The sequence below is a fragment of the Protopterus annectens genome, chromosome 15.part0 (genome assembly GCF_019279795.1).
Source record: "Protopterus annectens isolate FY-2018-M chromosome 15.part0, PAN1.0, whole genome shotgun sequence".
Taxonomy (NCBI): Eukaryota; Metazoa; Chordata; order Ceratodontiformes; family Protopteridae; genus Protopterus; species Protopterus annectens.
Window position 1 is genome coordinate 8,236,687 of NC_056749.1, and position 21,762 is coordinate 8,258,448.

Below are 21,762 nucleotides of genomic sequence, written 5' to 3' on the forward strand. Positions count from 1 at the left end.
GGAGGGCCAGTTCCTGCAAAACCTTGGAGGTTGAACTTGTAGGAAGTCTTTCACTGTTTGCACAGATTTTGCTTTCTCTTCCATCTTTTTTAGTACCTGCTGTGCAGGGGAACCAAATAAGTTGACCTTGTCCATAGGTGCATCCAAAAGCTTTGATTTGACATGGTCTGGTAATGCCTGTTCTTTCAGCCATGCATGCCTCCTAATAACTGTGCCAGTCATGGCTGATCTAAAGGAAGCCTCCAGTGCATCATAGCCACATTTTAAAGAATGGTTACTAACCTGCTGTATGTTATGTACCATTTCCTGAACATACTTTTTATCTAAAGATTCTTCAGAGGACAGCTTTTTAGTCAACTGGTCAAGCATAAACTCTTGATATTGAATCATATGAAATTGGCAGTTCAAAGCTCTAACTGACAAAGTAGCAGAGGTGTAAACTTTTTTACCCCATCTCTCTAAGGACCTGGATTCCCTTTCAGAGGGGAGGGGTTTTTTTGAAGAAGTAGCTGCTACAGCTTTAGGGCCCTGGGAGATGGTCTCTGAAGTGGTGATGAGTGTCTGGGACCCTGTAGTACCTATCGGGCTTAGCAGGAGCCGGAGGTAAAGAGTCAGGAGCAGTGCAAGCATCATTAAATGCATCATCAACAACAGAAAGAACTGGAGGTATAGCTAAAAGTCTATGTTGTGGCAAATGTAGAAAGGTCCTAAGCCTTTTTCTAGAGTCTGAGAAATCTTGGCCCTGCCACTGAAATTGCTCCCTCATAGCATGCAAGGTTTCCCCAAAGGAAAATTCCTCAGGAGGAGAGGCTGAAGGGATGGACTCCTCAGCATCAGAGTCTTCGTAAGGAGAATAAGAAGCCTCAGGAGGGTCTGTATGTTCTGAGTCATCAGAAGAATCATCTGCGGATACTGGCTCAGGGGGCTCTGCTCTAGGTCTCTTTTCTGGAGGAGGGAGAGAGGCCCTGTCAGGATGAGGCTGGGCTCCACGGATTAAAGACATGAGATCCTCAGCCAAAGAAAGCATGTGGGAGCTGGTGCTGGGCCTGTGAGAAGGGGGCTTGGCAGGCACAGGTTTTGATGTTTTGGCTGCTTTAGCCCTGGCAAAGGCCTTAATAGACATAGCTGGAGGAGGCCTAGCAGCTCCACGTGCAGGGGTTGAAACATCCAGGGGAATGGTGTCTGATAAATCCTGTGAAACCGCAACAGAAGGTTGGATTTCAGAAGCCATCTCTACCAGGTTAGCAGAGGCCTCGGTAGAAGGCATGTTATCGGCTGAAGAAAGAACCGCTTGCTCGGTTTCGGCCGAAACCGAGACACTCGTGGTTTGTTTAACCGCGGTTTCGGCCGAAACCGCGGACCGCGAGTGTCAGTCCTTTTCTTTGCGTTTTTTGGAAATTTGCGTAGTCGGAGGATCCGACGGCATAATGTAGGCAAAATCGGATCCGAATATCTGTTCAGCAAAGTCCGACCGACGTCTAAGCGTCCGTCGGTTAAAAGAAGCACAGGCTAGACAAGCTGCTACGTCGTGGTCTGGGCCTAAACAATGAATGCAATAGGAGTGGAAATCTTTATGAGGTATTTGTTTCCCACAAGATAAACAGTTATTAACTTTCTCTGACATCGGCTGAGGCAAGAAAGAGTCCCTAACGGGGTACTTAGCTTTATAGAAGTCTTCGAAGTAGTATTCGGTAGTAGTAATCTCTGGATCTGACCGACCGGCACTTGCGAACAGCTTCTGCTTCGGGCGCCACGCGGCAAGAAAGACTGGGGAAAAGGGCGTCGGCTGATGCCTTTATACCCGAATAACTGCCGCAATGACGTCGGGTGAAGTGCGACACCAGCCGAAGCCAGACCCAGACTTTGGAATCCGGCCGACCTAAGGGCTGCCTGACGACAGGACAATCCATTTGTAAAGACTGCAGATGCATCCTTGAAGGACATCTTGAACTTTCTGACTGAACAGTTTAGGATGCTGCGGTCCAAAATGGGCCTCAAGTCCCTAGTCTTTTTTGGCACCAAAAAGAATCTTGAGTAAGTCCCTAATCCGATCTGGTCTGCGGGGACCGGTTGGATGACTCCTTTTTGCAGCAGCTTTAAAACTTCTGAGGCTGCAGTATCCCGCTGACTGGGTGGCGGGTCCGGGATTTTTTTGGACTGAGAGGGGGGATGAGAGAATGGGATGGAGTAACCTCCGGCGATAATTCGAAGCACCCATCGGTCCTGAGTGATACCTTCCCAGGCTTTTAGGTGCTTCGAGAAACGACCCCCGACTAGCTCCGGAGCAGCACAGCTGGGCAATCCCTCAGGGACTATGAAAAGCTGAAGAGCCACGAAAGGACTCGCGGTCTCCAGTGTTGCGAGGGCCTCTGCCGCCTCTGGGACAGCGTCTTCTAGAAGAATTTCCCCCTCCTCTGCCTCTGGAAGGGGAATCCTCCTGCTGAGAGGGGTAAGGCTTCTGAGATCTACGGAACCACATCTTCCCTCCTCTTTTAGCCTTGGGATAAGGCCGAAAGGGAGTGGAAACACGTGCCCGATCGGCAGTCAGAGTCATACCCTCCAGTTCACTGCGGGTTAGTGTGCCCTTTACCTTGGGTCCAAACAGGAGGACCCATCAAAGGCGTCGGCAAAGGAAGACTTAAAGGCCTCCAGCGAAATGACACAGGCGGAGCCAGGCTTGTCTCCGTGAGCAATGCCTGTACCCGCACTCTACTCGCCTCGGCGCATAAGAAATGAGCCTCATGGACGAGTTTGAGATGGACGACATTGTAGCCAGCTGAGAGCCAACCGTCTGGGCCAGCTCCTCAGGCAGGTTACCCAAGAGGGTATCGGATAGCTCTTTAATCAGATCCCTCTGAAATCTGGTAAAGTGCGTAAGGTAGTTCAAGGACCTTAATGTAAAGGCCGCTGAACTGAGGGTGCGCTTGCCGTACCGATCCATGCTCCGAGACTCCTTATTAGGAGGATGGATGGAGGTCGAAGCCTCTGCTATGTCTTGCTGGGTAGCAGATGCCACCACCAAAGCATCTACAGCCACACCTTTAGTTAGAAACTCTTTTTCAGGAGGTGCCGAGAGGAACTTATTCGGACGAGCAGGCACCGGTTCCACAGAGTCTGGGTGTTCCCACGCCCTTCGACAGATCAAATCCAAGAGCTCATCGAAGGGCGGAGACACCCAGGAGGCGGAGGGCTGAGCCCCGAAGGCCTTCAGGAACACTGACTCATCAGCAGAGGGAGGTTTGGACTGCCAGCCGCCTCGTTGTTTTAGGGCTTCCAGGATGTCTGCAAAGGAGACATCATCCGAGGACGACTTAGGGGACCCCTCTGCATCATCGAGATCAGTGTCTGATGTAAGAGACTCATCAGGGGAGTCAACGTGCTTCCTCTTGCACGATCTCTTCCTGGGGGGTTCTTCGAAGAGGCTTCAGAAGGACCTCCAGGAGGAGAAACCCCAGCGGGGTAACCTGAGGGCCGGGGGCTCCGCTGTCTAAGGACAGGGGGACTGCCAAAGACCCAGTCTCCGTATGCAGGGAAGGAGCTGGGGAAACCATGGAGGTAGCCAAGGAAGATTTGGCTAATGCACTCCTCATAGCCCTGAAGGCGGGACCACCAGAATCCTGGGAGGGTCCCACCTCCGTGGCCACGACAGTGGGCGGCACTCCGCGCCCGGCGCACCAAGAGGAGACTTGAGACCGAAAGCATCACTCCCAAGCCTCCCCAGGGCGAAGGAAGAAGTCCGTGTACTGAACTCCGACCCAAGAGCGGAGTTGGAGCAAGGTCGAGCCCGACCCTAAAACCTCCACGGTTCCACCAGTGCGGCTCCAGCGGTGCGAAGCTGTTGGAGGAGGAACCACAGTAGAGTGGACCATCGGCTCCGAAGCGAATGGGCTGGAGCGAAACTAGCTTTGGAACACGGAGACTGGAAGAGTCTAGGGAGCACCCTGTCGATGTCCGAATCAGACATCTTGGATGATCTAGAGGATACCGATCGGGCCCGAACCGATTTCTCCATCGGCTCCGAAGGGCTTGGGGACCGGCTCCGAATGGACTCTACCACTATCGGCTCCGAGGGAGATCTCAAGGTAATTTCCCTCGGTGCCAATAAGGACTTTGGCTCCGAAGGGGAAGAGTCTGAGCCGGTAACCCTTATCGGCTCCAATATCAGTGGAGCCGATGAGGGTGACCCGCCTCTTGATGCCGCAGTCCTCGGCTCCGAAACCAGAGGGGTCGAGGCTGGAGGCATCGAGGCACATCGTTCCGCCCTCGGCTCCGAAGTCCGTGGAGCCGATGGAGAAGTCTGCTTAGATTTTTTTGCAGTCGGTTCCGACTGACTGGTCGGAGCCGACGCTTTCTTCTTTTTAGAAGGAGAAGGAGAGGAAGATAAAGCCTCCTCGAAGGATGGCTTAATTAACCCTTTCTGGATTAATTTGTTCTTCCTCTCCTGGAGGACTCTTGATGAAAAGGAGTGACACACGCTACACGATTCTTGTAGGTGCTTGGCGCCTAAGCAATAGACGCACGAGGAGTGGTCGTCCGTTATGGACATTTTAAAACCACACCTCGTGCATTTCTTAAACCCGGAGGGTTTGTGTTCTTTAGACATAGCCAAAAGTCAAAACACAGTTGTCTACAACCAGAAGAAGGGTTTGTCACAGCAAATAAAATATCCCTACTTTAATATTAATATTTTAAACTTTTTTTTTTTTTTTTGGAATACAAGTAAAAAGAAAAAACTTTTCACAGAAGAAAGAGAGATAGAGAGGGTCAAGACCCTCTAACTTAAACAGTACTTGACCCACACACAAAAACCAAGGTAGTAGAAACAGGGGAAGGCCCTCTAACTTAAGCGGAAACCTTCCTGACAGGAAAAACACAATCCTCTACAAAACTACCAATACACACTCGTATAACAACAATAGCTGTTAAAACAGCTTTTGGATTTAAATCAAGCAAATTTCTGACAGGAAAAAGCCTAAATAAATAGTACTTAGCCCAGCCAAGTTGAGACCACGTCTAAGCTTTGTAAGCGGCAAACGAGATCTGGGGGATTAGTGGTGGTGCATCCTGGGATAAAGATAGCTCAGCCAATAAGAGGCCTCGCTCTATAGCATAAGCGTGCGGAGTCGGAGCCGAGGGATCGGCTCCGAGCCCATCAGTACAGAATGTAGGCGAGATAGGATCACATAACATCCTTAGTTTCACCTGTGACAGACTTATCATATTTTTGCAAGTTAAAGCTCATAAATAAGGTTTTTGCATTACTTGACAAACTGATAACACTTACAAACCAGCAAATTATTTGCAACGAAGATCTGTTCGGTCTGTTATGAGACACAAAATTGAGCATTCTCTTCTGCTCCTATTTTTTCCTGGAAATACTGCTAGCTGCTCAACCCTGATTCAAAATAGTTAGGCCCCCAGCAGCAGACTAAATCCTAAGTGACCAGCAGTGGAATCACAGGTCAGTCATTTCAGGGAAAAATCCTCTCTTACTTGCCTATTCGCTAACATTCCACTGATGCTGAGCATACAACAGTCCTGAAAGCCAGGATCTCCCACACAAATGGCTCTCCAACCTTCAGAGGCTGCTCTTTCATGTCCTTGAATCTTTTTGTCCCCCTCTTCAAAAGTAACTGGCTTCAATTCAATAATATGGCTCTAGTACTCTTAAACTTGCACTTAAATTTCAGCCATCCTTCCTGTCCACCACTGGAATAAGGACTTTTGACTAAGATATCACTTTTATTTCCTTTAGAATAAATGGTCAGAGCAATGTCTGTGCAGAGAACACCTTCCAACCTAGTACTTAAGGAAAAAAAAAATCCAAAAGACAGTACATGTCCAGCACATTCACCAACACAGTCAAAATAAACAGACTAGGGTGCAAAGCATTAGGTCTACAAGTTAAAAAGGGTGACAGAGACTGCACTGTTTGATGTAGACTGTTACTATATGCTGATGACTGCCTTAGATCCTCCTCCTCCCAGACATATTACCCAGCAGTAAATAAAATGGTTCTTACCTGTGGTGTACGGGTTGGACTTAGTCTGCCCTGTGCTGGTGGTAATTTTGGAGGATGGAGGGAATCCTCTGTTTTGTCATATTCAAGCACATCATTAAGCTCTGCCTGTAATAAAAATGAAGTACAACAATAACCTCAGACAAAGGAACTACTCCATGGTGCATAATGTCAGAGCAGTAGACCTTCCATCTGTGACACTCATAACCTTCATTTGGTACATGCCATAGGCATCCAGGTGAACACAAGCTGTTCTACCTTACAAAATGTGGATAAGGGACTGCTCACTGCTAGGTCCTCTCCTTGGTGGAGAAAAGAGGAAAATGCTGGTAGGGCTATCAGCTACTCTGCATGTACAAGTATATGGCAAAGGCGTGTTAGCAGCACTGCATGTTCATCTTTAGCAAAAGTTACATGTACAGCAAAAAAAAGTCATCTGTCTGTTTGTCACAACTGGATGGCGAAATACCCTCCCAACCCTTCAGATGACTGTCCCCAAATTCAAATGCAGAGATACTCGATGGTGTCAGTTCAGGAACGAGGCAAGTTCAACATTGAAGGATGGAGTGAACAAATAATGTATGGTTGTCATTAGCCAGGTGGAGCACTGGAAACCACTGTGTGTCTGTGTGCGTGTGTGTCTGTGTGTGCATGTGTGCCTGTGCACGAGACTGGTTTTGTATACATGCACACAAAAAAACTTACCAATAGTTCAGCATCATTTTCCACATCTTCATCATCAAGATTCTCATCATCGAGATCCTTCATGCATAAAGCAGCCATTCTCTCAATATGTTCCATTGGCAAAGGTGCTAAAGGAACAGAAAAGAAAACTAGCATTACTTTTTTCTATTCCTTTAATCTTTTTCTATATTATCATAATTTATCAAAACAATGATAAACACTACTATACAAGAACACTATGGCAACAGGCAGCAGCAAAATAGCGCAAAACTAAATAGGTTAAAAGGTGAAGAAATGAGATAATACCAACAGGGTCTTGTATGCCTGGGGAGAAAGCAAGAAGTAAGTTACTAACTAGAATAGAAAGGAGATTTAGGGAATGAATGCAATATGCAGGAGGTGCAATACAATGCAATGAGGGATAGCATCTATTTAATTTCTCATACAGAGAACAGCTAGCTGTATACAAATGGACAGAGAGAAATACAAAGTCTATGGAAGAGATGCCTCAGTTAGCAAAGCTCAGAACTTCATTAGCAAGTACAAAATGAACAATAAGTAGTACATGTGAGAGAACACGAGAAAGTACACTTGTATCCTGCTTACTGTAATTATAGATGTTCCAGTACAATACTACAGTACAGACTCTTGGTTCTGCCATGCAGAAAGTACACTTGTATCCCGCTTACTGTAATTATAGATGTTCCAGTACAATACTACAGTGCAGACTCTTGGTTCTGCCTGCCATGCAGAAAGTACACTTGTATCCCACTTACTGTAATTATAGATGTTCCAGTACAATACTACAGTACAGACTCTTGGTTCTGCCTGCCATGCAGAAAGTACACTTGTATCCCACTTACTGTAATTATAGATGTTCCAGTACAATACTACAGTACAGACTCTTGGTTCTGCCTGCCATGCAGAAAGTACACTTGTATCCCACTTACTGTAATTATAGATGTTCCAGTACAATACTACAGTACAGACTCTTGGTTCTGCCTGCCATGCAGAAAGTACACTTGTATCCCGCTTACTGTAATTATAGATGTTCCAGTACAATACTACAGTGCAGACTCTTGGTTCTGCCTGCCATGCAGAAAGTACACTTGTATCCCACTTACTGTAATTATAGATGTTCCAGTACAATACTACACTACAGACTCTTGGTTCTGCCATGCAGAAAGTACACTTGTATCCCACTTACTGTAATTATAGATGTTCCAGTACAATACTACACTACAGACTCTTGGTTCTGCCTGCCATGCAGAAAGTACACTTGTATCCCACTTACTGTAATTATAGATGTTCCAGTACAATACTACAGTACAGACTCTTGGTTCTGCCTGCCATGCAGAAAGTACACTTGTATCCCGCTTACTGTAATTATAGATGTTCCAGTACAATACTACACTACAGACTCTTGGTTCTGCCTGCCATGCAGAAAGTACACTTGTATCCCACTTACTGTAATTATAGATGTTCCAGTACAATACTACACTACAGACTCTTGGTTCTGCCTGCCATGCAGAAAGTACACTTGTATCCCACTTACTGTAATTATAGATGTTCCAGTACAATACTACAGTACAGACTCTTGGTTCTGCCTGCCATGCAGAAAGTACACTTGTATCCCACTTACTGTAATTATAGATGTTCCAGTACAATACTACAGTACAGACTCTTGGTTCTGCCTGCCATGCAGAAAGTACACTTGTATCCCGCTTACTGTAATTACAGATGTTCCAGTACAATACTACACTACAGACTCTTGGTTCTGCCTGCCATGCAGAAAGTACACTTGTATCCCACTTACTGTAATTACAGATGTTCCAGTACAATACTACAGTGCAGACTCTTGGTTCTGCCTGCCATGCAGAAAGTACACTTGTATCCCACTTACTGTAATTACAGATGTTCCAGTACAATACTACAGTACAGACTCTTGGTTCTGCCTGCCATGCAGAAAGTACACTTGTATCCCACTTACTGTAATTACAGATGTTCCAGTACAATACTACAGTACAGACTCTTGGTTCTGCCTGCCATGCAGAAAGTACACTTGTATCCCACTTACTGTAATTATAGATGTTCCAGTACAATACTACAGTACAGACTCTTGGTTCTGCCTGCCATGCAGAAAGTACACTTGTATCCCACTTACTGTAATTATAGATGTTCCAGTACAATACTACACTACAGACTCTTGGTTCTGCCTGCCATGCAGAAAGTACACTTGTATCCCACTTACTGTAATTACAGATGTTCCAGTACAATACTACAGTACAGACTCTTGGTTCTGCCTGCCATGCAGAAAGTACACTTGTATCCCACTTACTGTAATTACAGATGTTCCAGTACAATACTACAGTACAGACTCTTGGTTCTGCCTGCCATGCAGAAAGTACACTTGTATCCCGCTTACTGTAATTATAGATGTTCCAGTACAATACTACACTACAGACTCTTGGTTCTGCCTGCCATGCAGAAAGTACACTTGTATCCCACTTACTGTAATTATAGATGTTCCAGTACAATACTACAGTACAGACTCTTGGTTCTGCCTGCCATGCAGAAAGTACACTTGTATCCCGCTTACTGTAATTATAGATGTTCCAGTACAATACTACAGTACAGACTCTTGGTTCTGCCTGCCATGCAGAAAGTACACTTGTATCCCACTTACTGTAATTATAGATGTTCCAGTACAATACTACAGTACAGACTCTTGGTTCTGCCTGCCATGCAGAAAGTACACTTGTATCCCACTTACTGTAATTATAGATGTTCCAGTACAATACTACACTACAGACTCTTGGTTCTGCCTGCCATGCAGAAAGTACACTTGTATCCCACTTACTGTAATTACAGATGTTCCAGTACAATACTACAGTGCAGACTCTTGGTTCTGCCTGCCATGCAGAAAGTACACTTGTATCCCACTTACTGTAATTATAGATGTTCCAGTACAATACTACACTACAGACTCTTGGTTCTGCCTGCCATGCAGAAAGTACACTTGTATCCCACTTACTGTAATTATAGATGTTCCAGTACAATACTACACTACAGACTCTTGGTTCTGCCTGCCATGCAGAAAGTACACTTGTATCCCACTTACTGTAATTATAGATGTTCCAGTACAATACTACACTACAGACTCTTGGTTCTGCCTGCCATGCAGAAAGTACACTTGTATCCCACTTACTGTAATTATAGATGTTCCAGTACAATACTACACTACAGACTCTTGGTTCTGCCTGCCATGCAGAAAGTACACTTGTATCCCACTTACTGTAATTATAGATGTTCCAGTACAATACTACAGTACAGACTCTTGGTTCTGCCTGCCATGCAGAAAGTACACTTGTATCCCACTTACTGTAATTATAGATGTTCCAGTACAATACTACAGTACAGACTCTTGGTTCTGCCTGCCATGCAGAAAGTACACTTGTATCCCACTTACTGTAATTACAGATGTTCCAGTACAATACTACAGTACAGACTCTTGGTTCTGCCTGCCATGCAGAAAGTACACTTGTATCCCACTTACTGTAATTATAGATGTTCCAGTACAATACTACAGTACAGACTCTTGGTTCTGCCTGCCATGCAGAAAGTACACTTGTATCCCACTTACTGTAATTATAGATGTTCCAGTACAATACTACACTACAGACTCTTGGTTCTGCCTGCCATGCAGAAAGTACACTTGTATCCCACTTACTGTAATTATAGATGTTCCAGTACAATACTACAGTACAGACTCATGGTTCTGCCTGCCATGCAGAAGCCTGCAACTGACCTGATTTCCAGAGTTTTTGCATCATCTCTAGCCAATGGATATCAATAGACTGATGTCTGGATGTTTGGGTATAGGAAGGGTGCCTTTTCAGCACCATCTTCAGGTCTTCTAAGCAGTTAACAAGTAGTCTGATTCCCAAGGACAGCACAGTCTTCACAGTTGTCTGAACTGGAGTGAGGAGAAGAAAAATCATATGAGGCAGACAGGGGATGATGGAGATAAGAGTACAAATCTGCAGAGAACTCCCATACTATTTTTGCAATGGAAGGGAGAGAAAAGCTGTCAGCAGACAGAGGGGCTGGAGAGTGGGAGTACATACTGCAACACTGCTCCAGTCAAGCACCTACAGTTATGGTAAGTTGGACACAACTCTACTGTGTTCTTTGTAGTCAATGTTGCAGTGCAACCTAGGGAGGACTGGTGGTAGGTTGTCTGTATAACCCTAGGCAATAAGATTTTAAGATTTTGCAATAGCAAAACCTGCTCTAGCCCTGGAGACACTGCATAGGTTATAGTGTTTTGGAAAGATGTTCACTAAGATCCATATGCCTGCCTCTAGGACGGCCTGGGTAGGGAACCCTTTGAGGAAAGCACTGGTAGTTACCCCATACCTTGAAGTAACAAAACAATGCATTTGGTTGTCTATTTTAAAATGGTTTGTTTGGAAAAGGCCTGCCCGGTCTACCTTTTGCATAAACCACCAGTGATTGCTCTGCTCTATTAGGGGTTTTTGTTCTGTCTAGACATTACCTAATCAGCCTGTGCACATCCAGGGAATGAAGGACTTGCTCCTCCCTGTTCCATGGATTTATAAAAAATACTTGCAGGTGGACAGCCTGGTTTAGGGTATGTTTTGATACAACCCTAGGTATAAAAAAAGAAGTTATGTACTCACCATAACATTCCATGTGGGTTGTTCTACTTCGCCTTCATTCTTACTAGGTCGGGTTCGGATCTGTTCCTCGGATCCATTTTGGCCTTTATTTACAAGCTTGAGGCTCTCTGCCAGCTCGTGGCTAAAGTCCTTATCGCAGCATACACTAGAACCATCCCCATCTCTGTAGATTATATGTACTTCATGGACGGACTCAGAGGCTGCTGAAGAAGGACAGAGGTCATGGTGGTTCAATTTGTATAGACCCGGTTTTCTAGGAATAAAAAAAGGTAAGGGGGGAGGAGGGTGGGATGTAAGAATGAAGGTGAATATTGACAACACACAGGGAACATTATGGTGAGTACATAACTTCTTTATGTGTTGTCGTCCTATCTCGCCTTCATTTTTACTAGGTTGGGACAGCATCTCTAGCACATTGATTCTTGGGTGGCTCACGGGAGAATATTCCTCAGAACCATGGATCCAAAGGAGGCTCTATTCCTGGAGGCCAAATCGACTTTGTAATGAGTGATAAAGGTATGTAGTTTAGCCAATGTTGCTGCAGTGCAAATGGTATCAATTGGAAGTTTAGCCAGAAAGGCTGAAGAAGTTGTAGAATGGGCCTTAACTTTTTTTTGGAAGTTCTTTATTTTGACACTTGTAAACAAAAGTTACAGTCGGACAGCCATTTGGAAAGTCTAACTTTACAGACAGGGGATCCTTTCTTGTAATCTGAAAAACAAATAACTGATCAGATTTTCAGAATTCTGCAGTCCTATGGAGGTAAAACATAATGTCAAGCTGATGTAACATGTACTCTGCCTTGTTTTCAAAATTTGGGAAGAAAATTGGTAATTCTATACTTTGGTTTAAATTTGTCTCTAAAACCACTTTAGGGAAAAAGGAGGGGTTTGTTCACAAAAATACCCTGTCTACATGGAAAAGCAAATATGGAAGCATTATGGACAATGCATGCAACTCTAACACTCATCCAGCAGATGTGATTGATATCAAGAAAATAGTTTTCAAAGTGAAAATTTTTAATTTGCAAGATGATGCTGGTTCAAAGGGAGGAAAAACTATGTGAGATAGAACGAAATTTAGGTCCCATGGCGCTGGAAGATCTCTGACAGGTGGTCGTAATAACATAGTACCTTTCATGAAGGCCTTGCATAGTTTATGAGACATTATGTTGGAGCCAGAGTCTCCCACATGAAAATTCGAGATCATTGCTAACTGAACCATAATAATGGCTGGAGCTGCTTAGTCAAAAGGTTTCGCTAGGAAGTCTAGGATGTAACTAGTAGGAGCAGAAAAAGGATTGACATGGCTATTGGTATCCCACAGGCAGAATCTCTTCCATTTGCCCTTCTAAATCTTCCTTTTTCATGCCTTATGGGAAGAGATAAGGATGTGCTTAACTCGAGAGGAGAGGGTTGGAAACCTGGCTATCGTTGGAATTGGAGCAGCCATGCTGTCAGTTTGAGGATGTGAAGGGATGGGTGAAGAGCCCCCAATGCAGGAGTCAGGAGGAATGAAACTGGGTCCAGAATCCAAGGCTATTCCCAAAGATGAGACCACAGGAAGGGGAACCAGATTAGGTGAGGCCAGTATGCAGCAATGAGAATCAAGTCCCCTCCCCAAGAGCTGGCTTTCTGAAGGGCTTTGAGAATTGGTGGAAAAGGAGGAAAGACATCGAGAAGGCCCAGGGGCCAATCTTGAACTACATCCCTAGGTGACTTCCCGGACTGGGGATGAGGTCAAAGTAGCTGGTGCATTTGGTATTCACGGCTGTCGCAAAAAGGTCGCAGCAAGGCTGGCCCCATTTCTGAAAAATTATTTCTGCTACTTCTTGTTTCAGAGACCACTCATGAGGCAACAAAATTGCCCTGCTGGGCCTGCCCACTATCACACTGGATTTCCCGGGATGTGCACTGCTATCAGAAAACGTTGGGAAGAGGTTGCCCATTGCCATATTCTCAGTGCCTCTTGGCAAAGGGAGTAAGATCTGGTCCCTCCTTGTTTATATACCATACAACTGACATGTTGTCTGTTTGGATTGAAATGGTTCCCAGGGGAAGAGAGTCCTGAAGTGCTTGCAATGCTAAAAGCACTGGTCTCATCTCTAGGACACTGATGTGCAAGTGGGCCTCGTGATCCTGTCAGGTGCCTTGGATAGTTTTTCCCAGATAATGCCACCCCCCACCCCATCTGAGAGGCATCCATGGTCACCATGGCTAAGGTTGAGGGAAAAAAAAACAGTCGCCCTACAGATACTTGAGAAGAGAGTAGCCACCATAGAAGATTCTTCCTGCAAGTTTCTGTTACGATTATTTTGTGAGACATCAGCAGTTCTTACATTGACCACTGAGTGGACAGCAACCACTAAAGAATCCTCATGTGCAGATGGGCTAAGGGAACTAAAACTATCGCAGTTGGCATGGTCCCTGGAGCTTTGAGGACCATCTTTGTTTGGGCTTTCTTCCTTGTTAAAAAATATATCACTTCATACATTAGGGACTGCATCCTTTCTGGTGGAAGTCTCGCTACCATTTGTGTTGAGTCTAACTCTGCCCCTATAAATATCACATGCTGAGAAGGCTCTAAGGAGTATTTTTCAAAGTTTATAGTAATCCCTAGGTGGGAGCAGAGTTGCAAGGTTATGTTTCTGGTTTGATTAGGTGATGCCTGGTCTTGGAGGTTAAGAGCCAGTCGTCTAAGTATGGAAACACCCGAAATCCTTTGTAGTCTCAAGTGAACCGCTAGTACTGCCATACATTTGCTGAACACCCTGGGGGTTGTAGTGAGACGAAAGGGCAGAGCCTGAAACTGGTACTGACTGGCTTCCAGCCAAAAGCTCAAGTGTCTCCTGGATTGCCTGTCCATTTTTATGTGGTAGTATTCATCCTGGAGATCTATCAAGCACATCCAATTGTCTTTTCCCAAAAATGAGAGTATAGACTGCAGTGTCAGCATCCAGAACTTGCTCTTCTTTACTGATTTGTTCAGAATGCTGAGATCTAGAAGTGGTCTCCAGTCCCCTGTTTTCTTTGGAACTAAAAAGAACCTCGAGTAAGTTCTGAAGCCTACTTGGTCTGCGGGGACCTTCTGGATGACTTTTGTCTAGCAATTTTTGAACTTCTAGAGTTGCCTATTCCTTCTGACTGGGTGGAACGTCTGGAAGTTTTTTTTCTTTGGGGGAAGAACAAAATGATGTAAACTCTGAATATTATGCTTTGTACCCATTTGTCATTTATTTGTCACCAGGATTCTGGGTACAAGGATAAATGACCCCTGACTGCCTCCAGAGCTAGACAATTGGGCCTCCTTTCAGGAATGCTGAAAGGGCCTACCAAAGAAAGGTTCTCTGTCACCCTGATTTTGTGGACCCCCTCTGCCCTGAGATTGGCGTCTTCTATTATTACTTCCCCCCTGCCTCTAGGGGAAGATTCAAGTGTGTCCTGAAAAGATTTCTGTGATTTTTGGGCCCACATTTTACCACTACCTCTCTGACTTTGGGATAAGGTCTAGTAGGCATGGAAAAACAGACTCCTATGGCAGAGAGAGTTTTTCCCTCCTGTTCACACCTGGTGTGTGTCCTTTACCTTAGCCCCTCCTGTTCACACCTGGTGTGTGTCCTTTACCTTAGACCCAAACAAAGACAAGCTGTCAAAGGAAGACAAAGGGGTCCGCAAAGTCGCATAAGCACATCCAAGAATACCTCCTTAAGGAAAAAAGTACAGTTTTGTACCTACCATAAATGTAGATGTTCGAGGATCTCCATTGCTGCAGTCCTTACATATGGGTAGTCCGCTGTCCACAATCGGCCCGAATACCAAAGGGCTAGAACCGGCGTCGGTCATCGGCGCCCGAGACTGACGTCAGTACGTGCCAGTACAAATGCGCATGACCGACGCCATATCCTCAGTCTTTCTTGCCTCAGACGCCAGAATGCAAAAAACACCACCCAAAACCCAACCTAAAAAAAAAAAAGGGGGGAAGGAGGGAGGGAAAATTGGACTGCAGCAATGGAGATCCTCGAACATCTACATTTATGGTAGGTACAAAACTGTACTATGTTCTTCGTCTCCCATTGCTGCAGTCCTTACATATGGGTAGAATCCCAGAGCAACGGAAAAAAGGGAGGCTGGCCAACTAAATAGCATTAGGAGCTGCTAACATGCCCTGTAAGATTGCAGTGGCAAACCCAGCCCTAGACCTAGAATAAAGAGGCAAATGATAATGCTTTGTAAAGGTATGTACAGAACTCCAAGTAGCTGCCTCTAGAATGTCTTTAGTAGCTACCCCTCTCAAAAAAGCAGTAGAGGTGGCCGTAGCCCTAGTAGAATGAGGCCTGATCCCAACTGGAACATCCTTCCCATGATGAGAGAAACAAAAAGCAATACAATGGCTAATCCACTTGGAAATAGTTTGTTTCGAGACAGCTTTCCCTTGTGAAGTCAAAGCAAAAGAAACAAATAATTGTTGAGATCTTCTGAACTCTTTGGTTCTGCTCAAATAATACCTTAACAGCCTATGTACATCCAAAGAATGCAAAACTTTTTCCCCTTTATTTTGGGGGTTAGCATAAAAAGTAGGCAAATGTATAGATTGGTTCAATGCCACATTAGAAATCACTTTAGGCATAAAAGTAGGATTAGTACTAAGGAAACTCTGTCCTTGTGAAAAATCAGAAAAGGTTCCACTGCCATGAGGGCCTGTAATTCAGATACCCTTCTAGCAGAAATAACAGCCAACAAAAAAGCAGTCTTCCAAGACAACAACTTCAATTCAGCTGTAGCTGCAGGTTCAAAAGGAGGCAGAGTCAGCTTTTCCAAAACAAAATTAAGATCCCAGGCAGGAGTAGGAGCTCTTCGTGGGGGTCTTATATTCTTTGCCCCTCTAAGAAACTGTTTAACCAATGGATGTGAAAACAAAGGAGGGTCACAATCATAGTGAGCAGAAATAGCTGCAGCATGCACTTTTACAGAAGAGAAGGACAAACCCTTGTCCAATAAAACAGTCAAATATTGCAATGTACAACTCAAATTAGGCAATTTGACATCAAAGCCTTTAGCTGAACTCCAAAGAAAAAATCTCTTCCATTTATCAGCATAAACCTTTCGAGTACTAGGCCGCCTGGCTTCCAAAATAACATCCAAAACCTGTTGAGGGAGCTGAAGGCCCTCCTTTAAAACAGAATGCGCCAGGCTGTCAGGTGTAGGGATTGCACCCTGACATTGAGAAAATGATTGTTTTCCTGAGATAATAAGTGAGGAATCTGTGGTAATGGCCAAGGTGTCCCATGAATTAAGCTCCTCAACAGAGGGTACCAATGCTGACGAGGCCAATCCGGTGCTATAAGGATCATGCAAGGTTTGTCCCTCCTGACTTTCAACAGTACCTTTGGAAGAAGAGGCAAAGGAGGGAAAGCATACACGTGAAGGTTGCTCCAACTGAAGGATAGTGCATCTATTTTCCAGGCTTTTGGATGAAACAGCCTTGTGCAAAACAGTGGCAGTTGGAAATTCAGAGGAGAAGTGAACAGATCTATGTCTGGAGTTCCCCAAGCCATGGTCAACTGAAGAAATACCTGAGGGTCCAACTTCCATTCGTGAGGATCCACAATCTGTCTGCTCAGAACATCTGCTAAAGTATTTTGTGCTCCTGGCAGAAACTGTGCTCGAAGAGTGATGCGCAGATTTAAAGCAGTTTCCCATAACAGCATTGCTTGTCTGCAAAGAGGGTAAGAATGAGTGCCCCCCTGCTTGTTGATGTACCACATGACAGTTGTGTTGTCTGTTCGAATCAACACCAGTCCTGGTTGAAGTAGGCCCTTGAATGCTTCCAAAGCAAATTGAACTGCCAGCATCTCTTTCATGTTGATATGCAAGTGAAGTAGCTCTGGGGGCCAAAGGTCTTGAATCCATTTTCCTTTCACATGAGCTCCCAGGCTGACTCCGAGGCGTCTGTCGTTAATATCTGACTTGCCTCTGGTTGGGTCACAGAGAGTCCCTTGTTTAGGTGACATTCCTGAGCCCACCACACAAATTCTTTCTGAATGTAAGGTAGAATCCGAATGACAGTGTCCAAATCATGGCTGTGTTGAGTCCAAACGCTTTTGAGATACCATTGTAGCTTCCTCATATGCAGTTTGGCATTGGGAAGTACTAGAATGCAAGATGCCATGAACCCCAAGGCTTGAAGGACTGTCCTTGCAGTCAGCCTGGACATTACTGATAGCTGTTGGAAGTATAGGTGAAGATTTCTTTGTTTGTCCGGGGTAAGAAATGCCATCTGAGCAGCTGTATTCAGTCTTACACCCAGAAAACACATCTCTTGTGAGGGTACTAGACTGGACTTTATTTCGTTCACAGAATACCCTAGGCATCTTAAAACCGTCATTACATACTGCAGATGTTGAAGAAGTTCGTGCTTGCCTTGAGCAAGAATCAAACAGTCATCCAGATAAGGATAAATTTGAATTCCTATTAGTCTGAGAAAAGCTATTACTGGAGCCAGGACTTTTGTGAATACCCTGGGCGCAGTAGACAAGCCAAAGGGCAATGCAGAGAACTGATAATGCAAATTCCCATTCCGAAATCTCAGGAATTTCCTGCAACTGGGCCTGATAGGAATGTGAAGATAGGCCTCTTTGAGATCCAGAGTCACCATCCAGTGATCTTTGCCCAGCATAGGCAACAGCTGTTGCAGTGTTAACATCTTGAATTTTGGAATTTCCAGAAAGGTGTTTAGAATGGACAAATCCAGAATTGGTCTCCAAGTATTTCCTTTCTTTGGCACTAAGAAAAGATGGGAATAAAACCCTGTGCCTCTTTCTGCAGAAGGTACTTCCTGTATTGCTCCCAACTTAAGCAGAGAAGAAATTTGTGCCTGTGCTTCCAGTCTTTGCTGATGAGGCACATCCGGCATACCTTTGAAAGGAGGGAATGTGTGAAAATAAAATTTGTAGCCCCGATTTATTATGTCCAATACCCATTTGTCTTGGGTAACCAAATGCCAATTCCTTTTGAAAAGTCCCAGTTTTCCTCCTAGAGGAGCTGCCAGCAAGGCAGAGTCCGGCAGCTGAAGACACAGGTCATTGGGTCTGTTTCCGAAAGGACTGACCCCTGCCCTCCCCAGCAGAAGGGGTAGAAGAACTCAAAGTCCTAGAAGTAACAGGGCCCTGAGAGGAAGCCCTACCTCTACCTCGCCTCGACCTGCCCCTAGATTGATAATCCGAAGAGGGGAAAGACCATCCCTTAGCAGGCCAAGTCCTACTGAACTTAGGGGCTGAACCTGTAAAAGTCCTTAACTGTCTGCATAGACTTAGCTTTTTCCTCCATTTTTTCAAAACTGATTCTACTGGAGGGCCAAAAGAACATCAGATTGCAGAGGAGCATCCATAATTCGAGCCTTAACATGCTCTGACAAGGTCTGATCTTTAAGCCAGGCATGCCTGCGAACAACTGAACTAGTAGCAGCCACCCTGGAAGAAGCCTGTAAAGCATCAAAACCACACTGCAAAGAATGCTTACCAACTAGGTCTGAAGCATGCACTAAATCCTGAAGCTCCTTACATTCAATACCTTCAGCTAAAGCATCCACTTTACATTTCAATTGGCCCAGCAAATAATTTTGATACCTGAGCATATGAAACTGACAATTTAAAGCTCTCATAGCCAAAGTAGAAGAGGTATACAGTTTTTTACCCCACCTATCCAGGGCCCTAGCATCCTTGTCCAGAGGAACTGGATTCTTAACCACAGAAGCCCTAACACCTTTGGGGCCTTGAGCAATAGTTTCTGGATCAGCCCTAGGACTCTTATATAAGTACTTGTGAGCTTCTGGAACCCTGTAGTATCTATCTGGTTTAACCGGGGCAGGAGGCAGAGAATCTGGGTTAAGGGCAGCCTCAGAAAATACATCCTGAACAACATCCAGTACAGGGGGAATAGCCAAGGGCCTATGCTGAGGCAAAAACAAGAATTCTCTTAGCCTTTTACGAGAATCAGAATAATCCTGGCCTTCCCATTTGAAATGTTCCCTCATGGAATGCAAAGTCTCAGAGAAAGAAAAATCTTCTGGAGGGGACGCAGAGGGAGTAGTGTCCTCAGCCTCCAAATCAGAATAGGGAGGGAAATCCTGAAGTTCTTCCACAGAGGAATCAGACTCATTGGAAGACTGAACCAAACCCTCCAACTCTGTCTCTACCCTGGGCCTCTTCTCGGGGGGGGCATAGAACCCCTAATTAAAGTAATCAAATCTTCAGCCATCTTTAACATGTGCTTCCTAGGAGCTGGACCCTGGGGACTAGCACCAGCAGGGGCAGACTTAGACTTAGAATGGCTTTTGCTTTGAGAAGGAGGAGGCCTAACTGCCTTAAGAGGGGAGGGAACCACCGACATCTGAGAAGCACCCTCAGCCTGGCCTAACACAGGAGAAGCCACTTCCTGTAGTAACAAAGGCTCCCCTTGAGACTCAGGTAAACTTTCAGAAGGAGCCGCTGAAGTAGCCGGTGGTTCTACAGAACCGGCGTCCGGAGTGGACGACTCATCCTGTTTGGACCGCAAAGACTTCTCTTTGCGTTTCTTAGAAGAACCAGGCGTCGGAGAATCCGACGGCATGTTGTAATTACAACGTTTACCAAACACAAGCCTAGCACAATCCAACCGACGTTTAATAGTACGCTTGTTAAAAGTAGCACAAAAGCGACACCCAACAACGTCGTGCTCAGGCCCTAAACAAGGAATACAGAGTGAATGATAATTCCTATGAGGAATCTGTTTCCCACAAGAAATACAGTTATTAACTTTTTCTGACATCCGTCAATACTGAGGCAAGAAAAAGACAAAAGTGTCCCCAACGGGGTACTTAGCCCAACTTGGTCTCTGGTCTGAAACTCGAAAACCGACAATTCCAGAACGCCGAACGGCACTTGCAAACGCTGCTTCTGCTTAGGACCACGCGGCAAGAAAGACTGAGGATATGGCGTCGGTCATGCGCATTTGTACTGGCACGTACTGACGTCAGTCTCGGGCGCCGATGACCGACGCCGGTTCTAGCCCTTTGGTATTCGGGCCGATTGTGGACAGTGGACTACCCATATGTAAGGACTGCAGCAATGGGAGACGAAGAACATCCAGAACCCTCTGCCTTACTCACTCCATCAGCTGCATAAGTTATGAGCCTTATGGCTGTGTTAACCACTGAATTTAAGTTAGCGAGTTGAGAGGATACCTTGTCAGAAATCCCTTCAGCTACTGAACATTGGAGAGCATCTCCTAGCTCCTTCAGAAGATCCCTCTGCAGTCTTGTAAAATGGGTAAGATAGTTCAGTGATCTGAGGGAAAAGGCCGCCGAGGAAAAGATGCGCTTTCTGTACCTTTCCACAGTCCTGGACTCCTTGTTCGGGGGATGGACAGAAGAAGAGGTCTCAGAGTTCCTTCTTAGTAGCTGCCGCCACGACCATGGCATCAACTGTGACATCTTTATTTACGAAAGTTTTGTCAGAAAGCGATGTGGTAAACTTGTTTGGTCTCCTAGGAATAGGCTCCATGGAATCTGGGGACTCGCACGCCTTTCGAGAAACCAGGTCTAGAAGTTCGAAGGGTGAAGAGACCAAAGAGGTGGAAGGGTGAGACCCAAAGTTCTTCAGGTATATGGACTCCGCCGCCGAAGGGTTGGAGGACTTCCAGCCACCTCTTAAGTATTTCCAGGATGTCTCCAAAGGAGACATTATCAAGAGGTGACGGTGGGGACCCCTCAGCATCACCTAAGTCTGTATCAAAAGTGACAGACTCTTCTGGGGAGTCTAAGTGCTTCCTCTTGTACAGCCTCTTCCCAGGGACCTCCTCAGAAGGGTATTCTGGGAAGGTTTTGGAAGAGCGAGGTGTGCCCTGTGGGGCATCTTGAGGCCTAGGGTCTCTACATCCATGTGGATGTGGAGGTAAGGAGGCAGGCACCAGTGCTTTGAGGATAGGAATATCCAGAGAGGACGGTAGACCTGTCTGTGGAGACAGTACCCTCCTTATGACCTCAAAAGCCCCCTGTCCCTGATCCGAGGATATCTCTGGATCTGAAGAAGCCAAAAGACCTCGCAGAACCAAGGAGAAAGGACCTGAGGCAGAGGTAGGAGCCAAACTCACTCAAGCAGAGGCCCTGAGAGACATAGTCTGATCAGGCAGCTTTCCGATCTGACTCAGCCCCCTGGACCTGACCGGAGCGTGTCGGCTCCTAGACTCCTCCAGCTCCGATGGAGCAGAGGATGTCCAAGCCATGCTCTGATTCGTAGAACCCAAGGTGGGTGTTAGATTGGAGAATTCCACCAGTACCAACTCTGGTTCTTCCGATTCCAAATCCAGAGGTTGGATCAGA

At 45.6% G+C, this 21,762-nt stretch overlaps 1 protein-coding gene across 1 annotated transcript in view; it reads right to left on the minus strand.

Moving 5' to 3' along the window:
• The window catches only part of CC2D1A (coiled-coil and C2 domain containing 1A), a 3,016,164-nt gene that overhangs the window by 2,791,570 nt on the left and 202,832 nt on the right, over window positions 1-21,762 (minus strand). The window contains exons 4-5 of the mRNA XM_044057686.1: window positions 6,725-6,831; window positions 6,023-6,127 (exon numbers count right to left, since the gene is read on the minus strand). Of these exons, the coding sequence (XP_043913621.1) occupies window positions 6,023-6,127; window positions 6,725-6,831 (212 nt within the window). The remainder of the gene's footprint in view (window positions 1-6,022; window positions 6,128-6,724; window positions 6,832-21,762) is intronic.